Source organism: Lygodium microphyllum, chromosome 3 (genome assembly GCF_053477565.2).
Source record: "Lygodium microphyllum isolate KBCC chromosome 3, Lygodium_microphyllum_v1.1.10, whole genome shotgun sequence".
NCBI classification, from domain to species: Eukaryota; Viridiplantae; Streptophyta; class Polypodiopsida; order Schizaeales; family Lygodiaceae; genus Lygodium; species Lygodium microphyllum.
The window spans coordinates 145,948,456-145,964,940 of record NC_141137.1 but is presented as its reverse complement, the minus strand read 5'-3'; the positions used below and the strand labels follow the sequence as shown (position 1 = coordinate 145,964,940).

General features: G+C 42.7%; 1 protein-coding gene across 2 annotated transcripts in view; it reads left to right on the top strand.

Moving 5' to 3' along the window:
- Positions 1-16,485, top strand: part of LOC148039000 (xanthine dehydrogenase 1-like) — a 79,087-nt gene that overhangs the window by 29,722 nt on the left and 32,880 nt on the right. For both annotated transcript variants that reach the window (XM_087674863.1, XM_087674865.1), the window contains exons 4-5: positions 10,493-11,983; positions 12,079-12,321. In XM_087674863.1, the coding sequence (XP_087530989.1) occupies positions 10,493-11,983; positions 12,079-12,321 (1,734 nt within the window). The remainder of the gene's footprint in view (positions 1-10,492; positions 11,984-12,078; positions 12,322-16,485) is intronic.

The following is a 16,485-nucleotide window of genomic DNA, read 5'->3' as shown; positions in this document are numbered from 1 at the left end:
GAGGGTGGGGAAGGGTGGGGCTTAGAATGAGCAAGAGGTGGGCAACAATCGTTGTCTCTCAGTGGAGCGGATTGGGTAGCCGAAGAAGAGGAAGGAGTCGAGCAACCATTGTCTCTTGAAGGAGCAGATTGATGAGGAGACAGTATCAAACAATCACTGTCTCTCGATGGAGCGGACTGTAGAACTGCGGGCCGTGGTAGCCATTGTAACTGAAAATAGGTGGAAGAAGACTGCCGCTGGCATTGCGACGATCTCCAGGAGGTCGTAGCGCCAATTGATCCTCCATGTGCTGGAAAGGACTTAGTGCGCATCGGATGCGTCTTATTGCTTTGAGCATAGTACTCTGATAGCCAATGCAGAACGATCTCTATGGCCCAGAAAGGAGAGGTGGCACAAGGAGTGCCTGGTGGAAGACGCGCGTACTCCAGAGGGGGTGGGGAGCAAAGGTCAAAGTTGGCAAGCATCAGTGGTGTGTTTGGTGATGCCACAGTAGGAGCACCCAGTAGTTTGGACATCTGTTGGTAAAGAAGCCATGGATACTAGTGTGCCTTGTTGAAGAAGGAAGAGGTCAACCACCATGAATCATGAACTGCAATGTCCGCCTCAAGGGGTGTGAGGACAGTGTGAAGCACGAACTGCAATGTCCGCCTCAAGGGGTGGGAGGGTAGTGGAAGGGCTGGAAGTGAGCTGCCAGTGGGAGGAGGATGCGACCAGCAGTAAGAGGTTGCAACTAGTAGAAAAACGTAGGTGAGGAGAGAGAAAGACTAAAAACGCAAGCGGGACAGTCTGCAAGAGAGAGAAAGACTAAAAACATAGGTAGCAAGTGAGAGGAAGACTAAAAACGCAGGAAAAACAGCATGTAGGAGAGAGAAAGACTAAAAACGCATGGAGGACAACTTGCAGGAGAGAGAAAGACTAAAAACGCAGGTAAAAAACAGTAATAACAGTCAATATGCTAAAATCAACTCCAAACAGTGCGTGATAGACTTGAAACAGGCACCGGATTGTTGTAGACAACAATGGCCAGCCTGGACCGTGATGTCCTCCGCGTTTGGGGTGTGGGCAGCAAGCTGAAATACCTGAAATCTGCAAAAACGAGATTGTTTTCTGAATGGAGAGTGATCAACAAGAGTCGTTCTACTGTAAACAGCTGCAAACTGCGGGTGGAAGGCTGAAAACAGGCACCAGACTGTAGATAACAGCAAGGGACAACTAAGACTGCGATGTTCTCCGCGAAAGGGGTGTGGGCAGCAAGCTGAAAACACTTGAAATCTGTAAAAACGAGATGTTGATGTAGCGGAAGAAGAAGAGAAGTGGATGCCGAACCCGCCACTGGTCTTTGCCTTCACTGGAGTGGAGGATCTTCTCTGCTAGATGAGCAGATCCAGCTCTGATACCATGTCAAAAGATGACGTACCAGCGAGACAATAGGGTTGGCGGGGAGGAACACGGAGTGAACTCGGCAAACATGGAGAAGAGAAGAGAAGAGAGAAGAAACTGTGATGAATGGAATGATGAAGTTCCGAATCATGGAGTGAATGTGATACAAGGGAACAAGGGTGCCGTAGCACAAGGAAGATGATGAAGACAGCCATGAACCATGAACCGCAATGTCCTCCTGAAGGGGTGTGAGGGTAGTGGTGGACTGAATGAATCAGCCGTGAGAAATGAATGAGAGAGTGGCCTATAAATAGGCATAGTCAGTCTAGGATGGTGCCCCTTTTTGGGGCTGCAAACCCTAAACGCAAAACACAGAAATACAAAAAACGCGAACTGCAGGTGAAGGGTGAAGGGTTTCTCAACAGGTGGGCCAATGGAAGGTCTATCATCCCTTCTAGATGAACTACTAGGTTCCAAAGACCTTGGGACTCCGCACTTGTTGCATGAGGTTTGACCTAGTTGTGAAATTTGAGCCTCTTAAAACGAGTCTCGTTGCTAAAAGTGTTCTTGGCTGTAGCAATTGAAGTGTTAGTGCTAAATGGTGAATAGGGTGGGGGACTAGAGTACACTTGGGTTTTGCCCCAATAGTGTCCACCATGCATTCAAGATGTATGCACAATGGATCCATTTGTGTGTGGGGATTGACTGGGAATAGGTGCATGATGTATTCATTTGTGAGTGGGGGTTGACTAGGCATAGGGATGGCGATCGTATGAGTGGCCGAGGGAGGATGAATAGACACACAATAAGTAGAGGATGGGAATTCTTGTGTTTGATAGGCCCATGGAATGTGTGAACGTGTACTATTAGTAGAGGATGGATATTTGTGGGTAAATGTCTAGGGGGCATGACGGCGATAGCCAACGTATCATTCCCAAGATAAATGGGTGTACTTGCTTGCGGATATTTGAAAGGTACGATGTGTACAACTGGTGTTCCCATTAACAAAGTACCAAGGTGTAGTGGCATACACATGGGCAGTTGTTGAACAACCTGTTAAGCCTTGATACCCCATTGAGTCATTGCCAACGAAAGCCTATTGAGTAATGGTACCCGCAGGAAGTCCCAATCAACCTTGTTGTAGGCCTTATCAAAATCCAACAGAACTGTTGTAATCCTCTGCCCATTATGCTAGGCCACTCTAGCCTCTAAGAAGGTGAGAATATATTATCTAAGATGGTCTGATCATGGCCAAAACTTTTCTGGGTGTCATGAATGATGGTGGGGAGGAGGGGTAAGTTCGTTGTTGATAATTTTTGCCAGTGCCTTATAGGTCACTGGCAAAAAGGTGATTGACACCACTGGGTGAGCTCCGATCACTCTCCCATCTGGGAAAAAGGCACACAAGACCAGTAGACAAGCTATCTAGCAGCTGCTCAAAGCTCAAGATCTGCTAAAAGGCTCTCAATAGGGGATCCTTCACCTCCTCCCAAAAGGTGAAAAAGCATGCCCATCCTCTCCTGAGAACTTCTGCCCATTTTGTGACTGGAAAGCATGAAACTACTTGTGCTCTGTGAAGGGTGTAGGAGTAAGCACCTTGTGCCCTTTGTCATTGCAGACACAATACAATTCCACACCTGTTCCCCTCAAGAGCTGCCCCAATCACCCGCGAAACTTGTCTAGCTGCTCTGGAAGGATGCCTCCCAAGCTTGTAACCCCAAGAAGGCCGGGTCTCTCTCCACATCACAATCAGCCATTGCAAAAAGCAATGCCTCCTAGGGCTCCTTCTCATCAATTGCAATGGCCAAGAGATCTGTGCTTGTGCCTTGTTGATCCTCCAGGTTCTCTAGATTGTCAAAGTTACCTCTCAACAATCCAAGAGTCCACATTGGGCAAACTGGCCACCACTTCAATCCAAGAAAAAGGCCTCACTTTGACTTATCAGGTGCATAGATGTTTAGGATTCCAAAACAAGAAGCCCCAGTATCCAGCCTAATCCGCAAGGCCTGCCTTACGATGATGGTCCTATTGATCCTTCATACAAGACAACAGACTTAAGCCAATCGACGTGCACTCTCCTCCATTGTGTCTAGGCACCAATGGAGTACTCCTTGTAGGTGAAAGCGCTTCCTAGAAGTACCTTGCCGACTCTGTTGGCTGGGAAGGAGGAGTGCTTGTGCTTGTGAAGTAAAAGAATATTAATGCTTGGGTTGGATGCAACACTTGCTGAAAAATTAGCTTCTTAGGACCCCAGGTTGTATTGAAGTCAAGGCTAGTCACACTTTAGGATGCTAGATGTACACTCAGGGGTAAATTTTAGGGTCTGCTGAACAGCTTCCTGTTTCACATCTGTGATATTCTTTTTGGTTGTGTCACCTAAGGCAAGTATTGGAAGTATAGTATGCCTCTCTTAGCTCCTGCCTAGTTGGTGTTTACCCCTAAAGCTGTTAGTATTTTGTTAGGCAGAGTGCTTGGAAGGTAAACACTAGGATTGAGCTCTAAATCTGATGTTGGTTGGAATAGGTCTTGGTGTCCCTTCTATCCAAGACTTGAAGGCTCTCCATATATGTGGATTTTGCTTAAACAGAATTCCTATTGGCAGTGACATGCACATGGAGGCCAATGATTTTTGAGTCGACAGACTTTGACCTTGTAAGGAAATCACGAGTAACCCTTCCTCATTCATTGGGTTGGACTCAAATGTCAAAAATCGAGAAGAAGGGAAGAGGGTGCCATGTAGTGGACTTGGTGGTTGGTTTAGAATGCGAGCTCCACTCCCGCATATTAGCCCATGGGCATAGTAGGAGGGTGATGTTTGCCCTTGAATTGTGGAGTGTGGCTCCATCAACCAAGTTGTCAAATGGGCCTCTGTCAACATGTAGTATTAAGGGCCTTGACAAGCAGTCACTCAAATCATGTCTAAGGGAAGGCGTCATTGTTGTGTGGTTTGTAAAAGAATAGCAAGGTGATGAACTCTACAATAGACCTCTAGTCAATGTCCATCATGCATTTGGGTCATGACTTGTGAAACTAATTCCAAACTTACACCTCCCAGCTAGTGGAACACATGCTTTGTACCTCATTGTGGATGACCTCCACTATCTTAGATCCCCACTGAGGTATATGGATGTAGTTGCTTGGTCCATATGAAGGAGCCAATAAGTGCACCTTGCCATTCTGAGATTTGTGAGTCATGAAGATTCCCTTCTCCAAAGGAAGAATCCCCCATGGCCCACAAATCTCATATATGACCAAGGCCATAATGGTAGAACTTTTGTGGGAGGAGTTGGATGTGACAAGGGAATGCTCACGCTTGGAAGCTCCTCCTCTAGGAGGGCTTCTAGAATATCAGCCATGTCTCGGAGGAGAGTGGAGACCATCTTTAAAGTGGATCTTCACCATGGCGCCAATTACCCTCCCTAGATTATCCTTACTTTGTAGCTTGCTATGAGTTTGGTAGAGCTTGTGCCAAGGTCAAGAATATGCACTCTCCATCACCAAAATGGTCTCCAATGGCTGGGAAATGGCCCCAAAACTGGTAGCAATAGTCCAACACCTCTTCCCAACAGCTCCAAAATGAAAAAACGAGATTTTCCTCTCCCTTCAGCCCTATTTAGCCTTTCTCCCACTTGCATGGGAAAGTTTTGCCAAGTGGCAGCTTTCTTAATAAATTTTCAGCAATTTTCAGCCATTTAATTATTTTTTCAGCCCTTAATCCATTCCCAGAAAATTGACCTTGCCCATCCAAAAATTAATTGGCTAGGCCATTTGCAACCCAAAGTGATCCCATGCATTAATTGGCTCTTGGACAAGCATTAATCCATTAATTAATGCCTAGTCCCTAGTGTCACCACTGACACTGAATGGCCCATTAATGGTCCTAGGGGCAAACTGACACCAAAATTCACCTAGAACCTAACAAGTGTAACTTGTTACAACTTTTGCCTTTGACACCCATCTTTTTCACAGGGTCCTTCGGCCTTCAACTGTGAAAAAGTAGCTTGCACCTCATATATGCAAAACATATGCATCTTTTAATTGCACATTTGATTAATCCTTTAATCAAATGTCAATTAAACATAAGCAAAGCATCAAATTTTCACGTCCTCGTGACACATTGTCCATCAGTATACTACTGCATATACTCCACAGCAGAATGGGTTGTAGAAATGAATAATCGATCACTCATGGAGATGGCTAGATGTATGTTGAAGCGAAGAGTGTTATAAGGACATGCATTTTTGAAACCTCACTTAACATGTGGATTAATTTTTAATCACATGGTTAAGTAAATGTTACACATATTAGGTGTAACTAGGTTAGAGTAAATTTACGAGCCCTGGACTTGAGGAAATCACGGGATATCAAAGGCAAAAGTTGCTATAAGTTATGCCGCAAAGATACTTGGTGGTATCTGGTGCCAGTTGTTGGCCTAGGTCATTCATTTGGCTATAAGTGTCAGCTTGGTGACACTAGGGAAGTGGTGTTTAATGGTATCTAACGCCAATTTGTTAGTCAAAGATGGCATAGAGACACTCAGAAATGGAAGTTGTCTAGCCAATTTAATTATTGGCCAATCAGATTATTTTTCAAGGCACTGAAATAATTATTAGATTAATTTTTAATATTTAAAGATTGAAAATTAAAATTTAGTTATGGATAATGGTGGAAAAATCATTTGGGAAGGCTGTCACTTGTCAAAAATGCCCATGTAAGACTGAAAAACGTCTTTAGAGGTTGGAGAGAGGTATTTTTAGGGTATTCAATCTACAAGAGAGAGGGAGGAGATATTGTTGGTATGATTTACAGCCATATGAGGACCTTTTGAGGTAGCCAGGGGTAGGAGAAGACCAATCAATAATACGTGACAATATCTATATGTTGTTGAGACAAGGCGGCAGCAGCAGTAAATGGCAGATTTTCTTCAGTTCTTCACGAAGAAAGTTTGAATTTTCTCTCTCCTTAGCATTCTCTCTCATCTCCCAGACTTTCTATAGCTTTGCTCCAAAGATTGCAGCATTGAGATCACCAGAGGCTATAATTTCAGATTTCTCTAGTGTAAATCCTAATCTGCAGAGTAGAAATTAGGGTTTAGCAGCAGCCTCGGGAAGCATGCTTGAAATTGGAAGCTACAAGACTTGGATTCAACAGGGCTGAAGCTATTTTTAGCCAATTCAAGTGGAGAGACCAGCAAATAATTGAATTTGGGACATTTTCCATCTCCATCAAAGCGGATGAAGACAATTGATTGCCCGAATCAAGAGGCAAATCAGATTCAAAACTTGCTGGTCATTTTGAACAGCAAGGGGAGTTGGAATACCAAAAGAGATTGGAAGAATCCCATTGTACATCAACTTCTTCTTCAATTGAGTTAAATAAATACCGAAAGGGGTGCCAGTTTTGGGATCAACAAGGTGTCCAATGTCCAAGATTATATGGTAAAGTGTGCATTTTAGTTTTGTGAATTTGTTAATCGTTGTAAATAGTGCTTAATTAGGTTATTTACCACCCTATCCGAGGAGGAAGGCTGGTTACAAAGAGTTTTCCACATGGCTTTTGGATGGAAGCAGTTATGTGTGCTTGTCATGTTTTGAACAGGTGTCCTACCAAGGCATTAAAAAATTTTACGCCTTTTGAGGCTTGGAATAACTGAAAATCTTCATGTGGCCATTTTCGTACTCTTGGGTGTTTTGTGTATGCTCATATTCCCAAAGTACTAGGAAAGAAGTTGGACAACAAGGTTGTCAAATGCATTTTTTAAGGGTATAGTAGTGAGCACAAAGGATATAGAGTGTGTGACCTTGTTTCTAAGAAAGTCTTTGTCAATAGGGATGTGGTTTTTGATGAAAAACCAGAATTATCCCTTGCTGGTTTTGATACATATTAGGCTGCAAATGATGTGTTTGAAGGGCTGCTGCCCATTTCTTTTGGTGATATAGCTGGAGCTTCGGTAAATGAACACAATGTTCAGCCAGTTGCTCCATTGAGCAATGTAGAAATTCAGTCTATGGCTGATCTGAATATTCAACAAGATGCTGTATTTGAGATTCAGTAGGAGTTTGTACACAATCAGGAAGCTAGGCAGATGCTTAGATGGTACTTGCAGATTATGAAATATAGCCATTTGGATGCTCCTATTGTTGGTCCTACTAGGAGACAAGCTTGTCTGTATGATCGTACTAATACAATGGAGTTTGTTATGGCAGCACACACACACTTGATGATGAGGAGTCTGAATGTTTCGAGGATGCACAACAAAGTGTGCATTGGATGGTAGCAATGCAAGCTGAATTTGATTCTATCATAAAGAATCAAACATGCGATCTAGTGGCATTGCCTATTGGGAAGAAAGCCATTGGTACAAAGTGGGTCTATAAACTAAAAAGAAATGTAGATGGATCCATTGATAAGTATAAAGCTAGGCTTGTGGCCGAAGGCTACGCACAAAAGAAAGGCATTGACTATGAGGAGACATTTGCTCCTACATCCCGTATGACTACCATTCGATCTATGGTTGCTTTGGCTGCCCATCAAGGTTGGACTGTGCACTGGCTTGATATTAAGACTGCATTTTTACACGGGGAACTTCAAGAAGAAGTGTATGTACAGCAACCCATTGGTTTTGCAGTTGAGGGATCTGAACACTTGGTATGCAAGTTGAAAAAGACTTTGTATGGTTTGAAGCAAGCTCCCCGAGCTTGATATGCAAAAATTGATACCTTTTTACTTAGCCAAGGATTCATTAGCAGCTCATTAGAGTCTACTCTTTATGTTTGCAAAGAGGGGGGATCCTTGCTGGTCATATGTCTTTATGTAGATGGTCTTTTGCTCATAGGGACACATGCTGATCAGATTTTAACATTCAAGAAAAATTTGCAGCAAACTTTTGAGATGTTAGACTTATGGCCTTTGCACTACTCTTTGGGCATTTAGTTCATTCATGATGCTAGAGGCATTGGATTGTCATTATCCAGATATATTGGTAGATTTCTTGAGAGGTTTTGCTTACAAGATTGCAATCAAGTTTGCACACCAATGGAGACTGAACTCAGACTGTCCTGCATGATGACAGTGATTTGTTTGACATCCATACATTTGCTCTAGCAGTTGGATGTCTCATTTATTTATGCGACACAAGGCCATATATTCAGTTTGTAGTTTCAGCCGTGAGTAGATATATGCACAGCCCACACATGTCACATTGGCAATGTGTGAAGTGTGTTTTTTGTTACTTACAGGGTACTAGGATTCTTGGACTACTTTATGCCAAGGGGAACCACTGCAGTTACATGCTTACAATGATTCAAATTGGGTTGGTGATTTTGATTCACGCCTCTCCACAAGTGGAAATTGTTTCTTTCTTGACTCATCTTGTATCTCTTGGCTTAGCAAGAAACAATCTAGTGTTGCCACATCGTCTTGTGAAGCCGAATACAAGGCAGCTTTCACTACCACAGTTAAATGTGTATAGCCAAGACCTTTGTTGGATGATCTTGATATATTTGTCACAGAGCCTACTCCTTTGTCTATTGACAGTCAGAGTGCCATTGCAGTGGCACAGAATCCACTGTTTCATGCAAGCACGAAACACATAGAGATCCACTATCACTTTGTCAGAGAGAGGCTACATGCAGGAGATATTAGCCTTCTCTACTGTCCTACCACTAGTAATGTGGTAGACATCTTTACCAAAGCTCTTCCTCTTGACAAATTTGAAGCATTTCACAATGCTTTAAATTTGATCTCCTTTGGTGGATGATTCTTGTCTGCTAATCACTTTTCACTCCAGGGGGTTTTGTTGGGTATGACTCACGCCTACACTCATAGAGGACTGTCAGTGATCCAGGGTAGGACATTGGGGCACTTTTTACTCTCCTTATGAGAGGTTTTTTCCCCTAGTAATATTATCTTTTATTTTATGTGTACTTATGTTACAGAGTTTGGAAAATTATCGTGTTTTACACCTTTTGGGTGTGAATGCACATTAACAACCCTAAGGTTTAAGGGTTGTATTTTGTACTTGCATTACATTCTTTGGTAATTGCATTGGGAGTCATGACTTCACTCTCTCATTCTCTTCACTATCAATTGTGTACTCTTAGTTGAGCTTCAATCTTCCCCATCTCACAAGCCTGGAGGCTCTGGTCAGCCATTAGGTATTGGAGCCGTTTGTGTTGTGATCTGAGGTGTGGGCATGGGGGTTTTGGCCAGCTGGTAGGTATTGGAGCCTATTGTGTCATGATCTGAGGTGTGAGAGATTATTAGCAGCCTTACAAGAATGCATATCTGGAAGGTCCTCTGGTAGTTGGTCTTTTATGCTGAGAGTGTCTTTGTGTATGCCACTTTGGTGGAGCTCTGGTCATCCCCTATTACCTCCCTTAGAGGCTGTTGGGAGCAGCTTCAGGGAGACTTTCGGCATGGATGGAAGCTTCGGCAGCAGTTCCTTCACACTTGGGTTGCCATAGCCCGTGTTTTTCACCCTACAGGATGGTAAACATTGGTAATGTAACACTCCACCATGACTTCTTTCCCCCATCTCTCCCAGACTGCCATGAAAGGCCTTGTGTATATGTGATTTGTTTTGCTTCCAACTCCAACTAGACAATTGAGAATCTGTACTTCGTTGCATTTTCTTCAGAGTAGTATAACTAGCCACACCCTTTTGGTTTTAAGAAAAAAAGGAAAAGCTTTCAATAGAAGGAGGATGCTTCCCTGAAAATGTAATATTAGTGTGTATTGAAACATCAAAATATTCTGCAAGAATGCACCTTGTTCGATGCTTCTCCTTAAACACCATCTTGCTGACCATGAAGCTCATTTGTTGACACGTGACCTTACACTGCTTTGTGCATGCAGAGTCAGTGTTTAGGAATTCAAATTCAATAATATGTAGATTAATTGCTCTATGGAGACATCACGATATTCTGCAAGAACATGCCTTACCCAATACTTACCTTAGATAAAAGCATCTTACTGAACATGAAGTACATTTACCATGTGATCTTACACTGCTTTGCACTTAATCAGTCACATTTTTTAAAGGGATTCAAATTTAACTCAAATGGCTGAATGTGCAATGTTCTAAATGTGAAGTATTCTTTATACTTTTCAGGCTGCTCTTGCAAGAAGTCATGGATCACAATGTGGATTTTGTACACCTGGATTTGTTATGTCTATGTACACTCTTCTAAGATCTAGCAAGCATCCTCCATCAGAGGAGGAGATTGAGGAATGCCTCTCTGGAAACTTGTGTCGATGTACAGGTTACAGGCCAATTATTGATGCCTTCCGTGTATTTGCAAAAACAGATGACTTGGCTTACAGAAGTGAGTCTCTTAGTGATGCAATAGAGCGTCCGATTGGTGTAAATGCAGCAAAAGATACAAGGAGGATTTGCCCTTCTACTGGGAAGCCCTGTGATTGCAGTGAAAAAGTGGAAAAAAAGCAGAATGGCAGACCTGATCAGGCCTCTAATATTGCTTCAGGAGAATATATATTCCCCAGCGAGTTGGTTTCCAGACCACTACAGCCTTTGTTTCTTACAGGTCGAGGTGGGATGGTGTGGTTTCGCCCACAAAACCTTCACGATGCTCTACAGTTGAAATGGAAGTACCCTGATGCAAAATTTCTCGTTGGCAATACTGAGATAGGCATTGAAACTAAATTCAAGAAGATAATTTATCCAGTTCTAATCTCTACCTCTCATATAGAGGAACTTAATTCAGTGATAATAAATGATGATTGGATAACTATTGGGGCCTCTGTTACTTTGACAAGACTTTTGGAAGTAATGCGGCAATGTTTATCAGAGAGAAAGACACATGAAACATCATCTTGCCATGCTTTTATGGAGCAGCTTCGCTGGTTTGCTGGTTGTCAAATAAGAAATGTTGCTTCAGTTGGTGGGAACATCTGTACAGCCAGCCCGATCTCCGATTTGAATCCCTTATGGATAGCAAGCAAGGCAGTGTTTAGGCTGATGGATCATGATGGGGTCATGAGATCAGTGGAAGCAGCAGAATTTTTCATCAGCTACAGAAAAGTTGCACTAAGGAAGTCTGAGATTCTTCATTCTATTCTTTTACCTTGGACCAAACAGTATGAGTATGTGAAAGAATTCAAGCAAGCACACAGGAGGGATGATGATATTGCCCTTGTCAATGCAGGCATGAGGGTGAGGTTTGCTGAGCGACTAGGGACATTAGTAGTAGAGGAAGCATCTATAGTTTATGGTGGTGTTGGTCCTGTTCCTATATCTGCTAGGCAGACAGAACTGTTTTTGCATGGAAAAGAGTGGACAGAACAAACCCTGCAAAGTGGACTCAGAAAACTTCAGGAGGATGTTGTGATTGCTGAGAATGCTCCAGGTGGGATGGAAGAATTCCGTTTATCCTTGGTGGCAAGTTTCTTCTTCAAGTTCTTTCTTTTTACAACTTACAAGCTTGAACAGGAGGCAAATCTATCTCATAGTTTCCCTGATAGCTACAAGTCTGCGGTTGCAACATATCACAAACCTCCATCACGTGGAATTCAGTTTTTCCAAGCTTCTGAAAATCACAGTCCGGCTGGGCAACCTCTGATGCATGCATCTGCGGAGCTGCAGGTTGGCTTATGTGGTTAACAAGTTGTCAACAGTGTACTGTAGCTATTTGGATTCTTGCTGGAAATTTTATGAGGATCTCAATTGGCATGCTCCAGGTAACAGGTGAAGCAGAGTACACTGATGATACTTCTATGCCACCATCTGGTCTACATGCTGCTCTTGTACTGAGCACAAAACCACATGCACGCATTGTCTCCATAGATGTTTCAGATGCCAAGTATGTCTCTGGATTTGAAGGTTTATTTACAGCCAATGACATTCCTGGTGGAAATGACATTGGGTCAGTGATACCTGATGAGGAGCTTTTTGCAACAGAAAGGGTTACTTGTGTTGGACAGGTAATGTTCTTGAGAAATTAATTGGCCTTGTTTAGATTGCTGTTGTTGTATGTACCAGTGGTACTTTGGGTTGCAATATGGCTCTAAGTAAATTATCGAGTAATGCAATTGATCAAACAAAGAAATTGGTTTGCAATTCTGTATTTCAAAAGCTTTTAGCCTAGGTTGAGTTTCAATGCTACATAGTAAATTTGAGCAATAAAAATGTCTGAGCAAAGAAACTGGTTTGCAATCTGAATTTGAAAAGGGTTTTAGCCTAGGATGATGGAAAAAATAGCACTAAGCGGCAGGTTAACACAGCAGATAGAGCATCTTATGTCTTTTCTGGATAAAAGCTAGCATGACTGACAAGAGATCAGGTAGTACCATGGGTCTAGGTGAATGACATTGAGGATTGCATATTGTGTACTTGCTTTTATGAGACATCAGAAAAATTTCCTTTATCTATACAAGTTATGGGAGAACTGCATAGCTTACTGTACTATGAGTATTTTTAGATCTATCTAAACTTCTGTTGAAAGCTCACATAACTTTCATTAGATCTCTTGTCTACTTCCCATGGAACCTAAGGCCAATGACTTGTGGTGCACCCAATCCATAGACTGAAGATGAGCATTGACCATTTACAGCATGGACTACCAGTACCTAGTCTGTTTTGTCAAGAATCGCGTGATGGGTGGATGTGCTTGAGCTGCTGCGCCAAACACACACTGTATACACAAGAGAAAGCTCACTCAATAACACAAGAAGAGAGATGGAGGCCAAACGTTTTCTTGCTGGTTTCTTCTTCTTCTTCCACACACTATACAATGTACACAAAGTATAGATAAGATACAACATAAAGGAAAGTGGCCTTCTAAGTCAAATAGTGCATAACCGACTACACTAATCGACTCTGGTGTTGTATCTTTGCCAGCTATAGGTAGGTGTAACAAACTAAATATAATAAGTGATAAGTCAGTGGCCATGTGAGTATCATAATGACCACCAACGTGCTAAGTGTAGACGTGCGGACTCATCTAGCCAGGCGGTCCATCATCAATGTCCGCACGTGTTGAGCTTGCCATCTCAACATGTTTTGCTCTCAAAGCTTTTGCACCATAGGATGATTAGAGGCCCAAAGATCTGGTCCTTTGGTTATGAAACAAAGAAATAGCAAACACATTTGTGTACTTTATGTTTGGAGTTTGACCTAAAAATAGTGCTTTGGCTGCGCATGCATGTGTGAGAGACAGAGGCAGATATACTGAGACCAAGAATGATCTATGAGACAAAACATGTAAATGAGCAGTAGTCATTGAATATCAAAGCGTGTAGTGCCGGACATAAAGTGTGATGTACTATACCATGCAATGCAATTACCATAAGGGACCATATAATGTCCATATCTAAGTAGAGTGGGTGCATGATGGAGTGCTAAATGCCTAGTGATGTGCATGTATGATAATCTACTACATATGTCAAAGATATAGATGCAATCATGGGGACTAGGCTTGTCTAGCTTTGTCGTGTTAGGATCAGTGGGTATGGAATATCATGTAATCCTGATGAGACGGTGTGTGGGAGACATTTGGTCTAGTTTGTAAATGCTACCATGTGTTGTTCATGTTGTCGGCAAATATCTATAATCTCTTTGGATGGGACGTGTATTTGGTACCCCTGCACCCATGGTCAACATGCAGCTCTGTTCTCCTCGGCTCTCTATAGCATCACTCTTTGTGTAGGGATCGTGTGTGTGATCATTGTTGGAAAGAAATCGGTAAATTGTGATTGTCGCCCCCTCCTCTGTGTGGGACCTGCGTGAAGTAATGAAGTGTAAAGCCTTTGAATCTCAAGAAGAAAGTGGCCCAAAGTGGGTTCTAGCTGAAATGATGGAGAAACTAAAAAAAGAGATGCAACAAACATTGGATGTACACATAGCAGAAAAAGACTCAACAATCTCTAACCTAAAAGAAGAACTAGAGGAATGCAAAAAGAAATTGGATGCACAAAAGGCATCACAAATCACACCGGAGCTGCAAAAAGAAATGGATGTTTTAAAAAAGAATATGCACACCTATGCAAGTGTGGTGAAAGGAACCCAAAAGAAAATGGAGAATGCTGTTAAAGAAAGTGCAGAATGGATAGATGTGGCAAAAAGGAAGAAAGAAATGCATGGCAACAAAGTGAAAGTTATGAATGCTACCTTGGAAGAAGAGGCAAAAAGACGAGCACGCACACTCCACATAAGAGTGGTTGGACTGTTGTGCTAAGAATTGCTCTTAGCTACTTAAACAACCCCAAAACACGCTTATTTTAGGCTTATTTTAGCCAAAACCCTAAAATGGGGAGCAGATCGAGAGAGTTAAGTGGGAGAGGATCTAAAACCCTAATTTTCTATAAATTGGCAGCCAGCCCTCTACTCTTCTCGAATCTCGTTTTTGCAGGTTTCAGGTGTTATCAGCTTGTTGCCCACACCCCGTTCGCGGAGGACATCTCAGCCCTTGCTGTCCATCACTGTTCCCTACAGTCTGGCGCTTATTTCCAGCCCTCCACACGCTGATTGTTGCTGTTTCTGCTTGGCGACTGACTGCTGATCATTTGCACTACTGTCGTACAGTCAGCAAACTGCTGTGTTTGCAGGCCCCAACTGCCGCCCTGACAGTTTTCTCTCTCTTGCTGCAGTTGCTGCAGTTTTTCTCTCTCCTGCAGGCTGTCTTGCCTGCGTTTTTAGTCTTTCTCTCACCTGTTGCCTGCGTTTTTATTCTTTCTCTCTCATTGCTGTCTGCATCAGATCCAACTTCTCACTGCTGCGTTTGCTGGTGTTCGACATCCGGAGGCTGCCTTGCTGCGATTTGGGATCCGTTCGAAGTACGACACAGTCTCGAGCTCATTATCCTTGCCCTGATCCTTGAGATATAGGAGTTCGAGGTTCAGTATTCATTCACTGCATAGCGTGTTTGTTGCATGAGCATCGTATTATTAGTAGTCACATCATTTCATTTATTCACTGTGTTCATTGTCTCTGAGTTACCCTAACCCTAACCCTAACTATGTTCTTTTATCAGTCTGTGCTTTGTTGTACGGTTTCTGTTTATGCTTCTGTGTTAGGGTATTTTCTATACATGGTATCAGAGCCTGGTACTCTCTGAGAAACCTAGGCCTTTGATCTGAGAGCTCTTCGCAAGAAGCAAGAATAACAGTAGGTTCAAATGACTTCGAACACATCAACACTGATTCTGTCTCCAAAACAGCCTATGCCGAGAACCGAGCGAGAGTGGGCCGATCAGCTTGCTCCACAAAGTTTCGACATGGTGGAAGACACATTTGAGTACATAGAAGAAAAGATAGGCAAGCTGACCTCTGAAGAATATAAACTGATCATAGCCTATCGACGAAAAAACATTGAGGAGCTCGATCGAAGGATTGCCCTTTAAGAAAAGCTTCTGAATGAAGGTATGCATGATTTTCACTCTTTAGATGTTGCGTGTAAGTCTGATAATGTTGTAGGGCCGTCGAGACCTCCATCAGGGATGGGCCCCTCTCTTGGAGAGCAAGATCCGGAGTATTTTCCATTTTTTCAGACTTTTCCGTTCTCTCCGGTGCAAGATACTTTTGATTCATCTTTTGTGCATTCTTTTTTTACCTCTTTTATTTTGCAATATAATGGTAGAGATCATGTGGAAGAAAAAGTCCAGTCTGTTGACTACGGAAAAGGTCATCTTCAGGACCAATTCTTGTATGTTAACACACGTCGCGGGGATTATAAGAAAAAGTGAGGTACCTCTTCTTCTGCTCTTCCTTCTTTTCCGTCTACTTCACATAATCAGAATGAATTTGGTGTTCCTTTCACTTTATTACGTGGTGCATCATCATCTTCATAGTTTCATTTTCAGTCTTTAAATGATAAAAATGAACAAAAAGAATCTGCACCTCATACACCTCACTTTTAAAACCCACCCATCCCACCACATTCTTCCGCTGCTTCACCACTTCCATTTATAGCATTTACATTTCCATTTCAGACACCTCATGTTGCACCGCACATCACACCGGGAGGTTATGGAAACATAGGCACATCCTTTAGGATCTCATCCTTCCCTTAGCCGGGTGGTGTTCCACCTACCTCATACACACTTTCGGGATCATTGCAGCCTGGGTATCCCACTCAGTCTCTCCCAAGTG